The sequence below is a fragment of the Eptatretus burgeri genome, chromosome 2, assembly GCF_056783735.1.
Source record: "Eptatretus burgeri isolate ZD-2024b chromosome 2, Ebu_testis_v1, whole genome shotgun sequence".
NCBI lineage: Eukaryota > Metazoa > Chordata > Myxini > Myxiniformes > Myxinidae > Eptatretus > Eptatretus burgeri.
Window position 1 is genome coordinate 38646543 of NC_140962.1, and position 2356 is coordinate 38648898.

A 2356-nucleotide genomic window follows, 5' to 3' on the forward strand; every position below is an offset into this window, starting at 1 on the left:
TTATAATATATTATATATGTATAACATATATATATATATATATATATATATATAATATCTCTGTATAAAATATATATAGCCTATATTATATATTTTATACATATATTAGACATATATATATATATATATATATATATATATATATATATATATATATATATATATAATATATCGTTGCTTGACATACTGCGTTGTTGATTGAAGAGAACCTTACCTTTCATGCCGATCAGAGTTTCTTGCTGATGTAAATGGCGAATCAATGACACCGCAACAACTGATGTCAAAATGTGTTTTATACTCAACTGAGCCTGTAAATACAACCACGAATAGCACTACTACCATCAATCCCACCACGAACACCAAACTCGATCCCAAAAAAATCATCACAACTGCAGCAGCATCAGCAGGATCTCGCGAGAGCCCATTATCCTTTCTTCCAAATGCAAATGTTTTCCGAACTCAAAGGACACATGTAGTTCAATCGCTGAATCGACAAATAGGAAACAAAAGTTATCCCGAATGAAAAGTAGTTTGGTTATGGAAACAAGTCTCGGTAAAAACGTACCACCAACTATACTGCCATGGCAGTAACACACAACATGCCAAATAAAATTATTTCAACTGTGCATTGGAAAGGTCAATTAAATATATGTATATACTATATACTATGTATATACTATATATATATATATATATATATATATATATATATATATATATATATATAATACAGGTGAAGGAACGTTTGTATATAAATAAGCTACACCAGCCAACAAGCAACGTCGTTTGTTTCGGCTCTATTTTAAGGAAATCGATACCGCTGTTAATATGCAAGGTGGCAGAAGAAAATATAACAATATAATAACATGGATATTTGGCGCAGAAGGAGGCCATTCGACCCATCATGCCATCGCTACACCACACCAGAAACCTCAACCCATCCATACACAAGCTACCGATAACTCCAGCCAATATTCCCCTCTATCCCCAATATATCTAGGTACCTATAGCATTCCAATTGAAACGTATCTACTCTTTCTGCTGCAACTACTTTCCGTTTAAGGAGACCATTCCATGCATTCATTAATAATTTCACCAAAATCAAATCATTAATTCCAATTGTCACATACCCAACCTGTCCACCAAGTTTCGTCCGAATCCGTCGACAACTTTTTTGAGATATCCTGTACACAGACAGGCAGACAAAACAGACAAACTAGAAATCACTCATAGAATGACACTTGGCGAAACAGAACGAACCAGCACAACACTTGGTACAACGCATACCTCCACCAGGCTGAACAGTTTACGTTTTGTGTCCCAGTGATGGACTGGATCTGAACCAATATAGAATCGGCTTGTTCTTGTCACTTAACCAACTCATCCGTCTAGTTTTGTCATAATTCGTCCACACCTTGTTGAGATATCATGCCATACATAGATTTTGCTCCATCTCTCAATGGTGAATCCATCCATCCATTGGGACCATCCTCTGTGCAGAGCGTTGATGCTGCCTAAGCAGTCTCCTGGGCTATTGGACATAATCCTGGACGGGTCACCACTCCGACACAGGATACCAGCAAGCTGGTACTCATTTTGCCAACCTCAGAAAGATGACTGGCAGAGTCAACCCCACCTGGTATTAATTCAAGAGAAACTTGGATTTTAACTCAGGATCCTAGGATCCCAAGCCCAACACCCGAACCACTAATCCAACACCAGGCTTTACTGGCACTAATACAGCTTTGCTATTCCTCAATGGGCCCGCACTTCTCTTAATCCTGTTACGGTTCTCGGAACCGTATGCTTACAACATCCAGATGTCCCAAGTCAGTTTTTCCATTAATAAACGTGTCGTTAGATCCCTACCTTTTGTCTAGTCTCGTGGGAAGACGAGGGAGTGTGTTGCGATGGGCGATTAGTTAGGTTATTAAATCATTTTTTCCCCTTTTATTTGAACCACGGTACCTTCATCTCGCTTGCTACCCTCGTTTCGCTGGCCACAGCGTGATATGCGCCTACCCATAGACTGGTTTTCTGAGGCAGAATCCCGAGGATGGTTACAGTAGCTGTGCCACCATTCACCTTCCTAAACCCAGACACGGCGGTGTGGGCGGGCCTTACCAGTGTCTGGCCGAAACCCCGCCCAAGAAAGGCTGACCATATGAAGGCCCAGTCCAATCGGGACGGACAATGACGTCGGCTTCGCCATGGCTCCACCCCAAACTCCGTGATCTATAAAGCACGGGACAATCCTCAGAGTTGAGTGGGATGCAAGGGAAAGTTGGATGCGAGGGGTTTTTGAGTGAGAAAGAAGGAAGGTTGTTGTGGATTTGAAAGGTCGAAGTGGTTGGTT

At 40.6% G+C, this 2356-nt stretch overlaps 1 protein-coding gene across 2 annotated transcripts in view; it reads right to left on the reverse strand.

Moving 5' to 3' along the window:
* LOC147031842 (uncharacterized) overlaps positions 1 to 498 on the reverse strand; it is a 22778-nt gene extending 22280 nt beyond the window's left edge. The window contains exon 1 of one of the 2 annotated variants that reach the window (XM_085853220.1): positions 215 to 498. In XM_085853220.1, coding sequence (XP_085709346.1) covers positions 215 to 221 — 7 coding nt within the window. In that variant the 5' untranslated portion in view covers positions 222 to 498. The remainder of the gene's footprint in view (positions 1 to 214) is intronic. The other variant, XM_085853229.1, reaches the window with a different exon arrangement.
* Between the last annotated feature and the right edge of the window lie 1858 nt (positions 499 to 2356).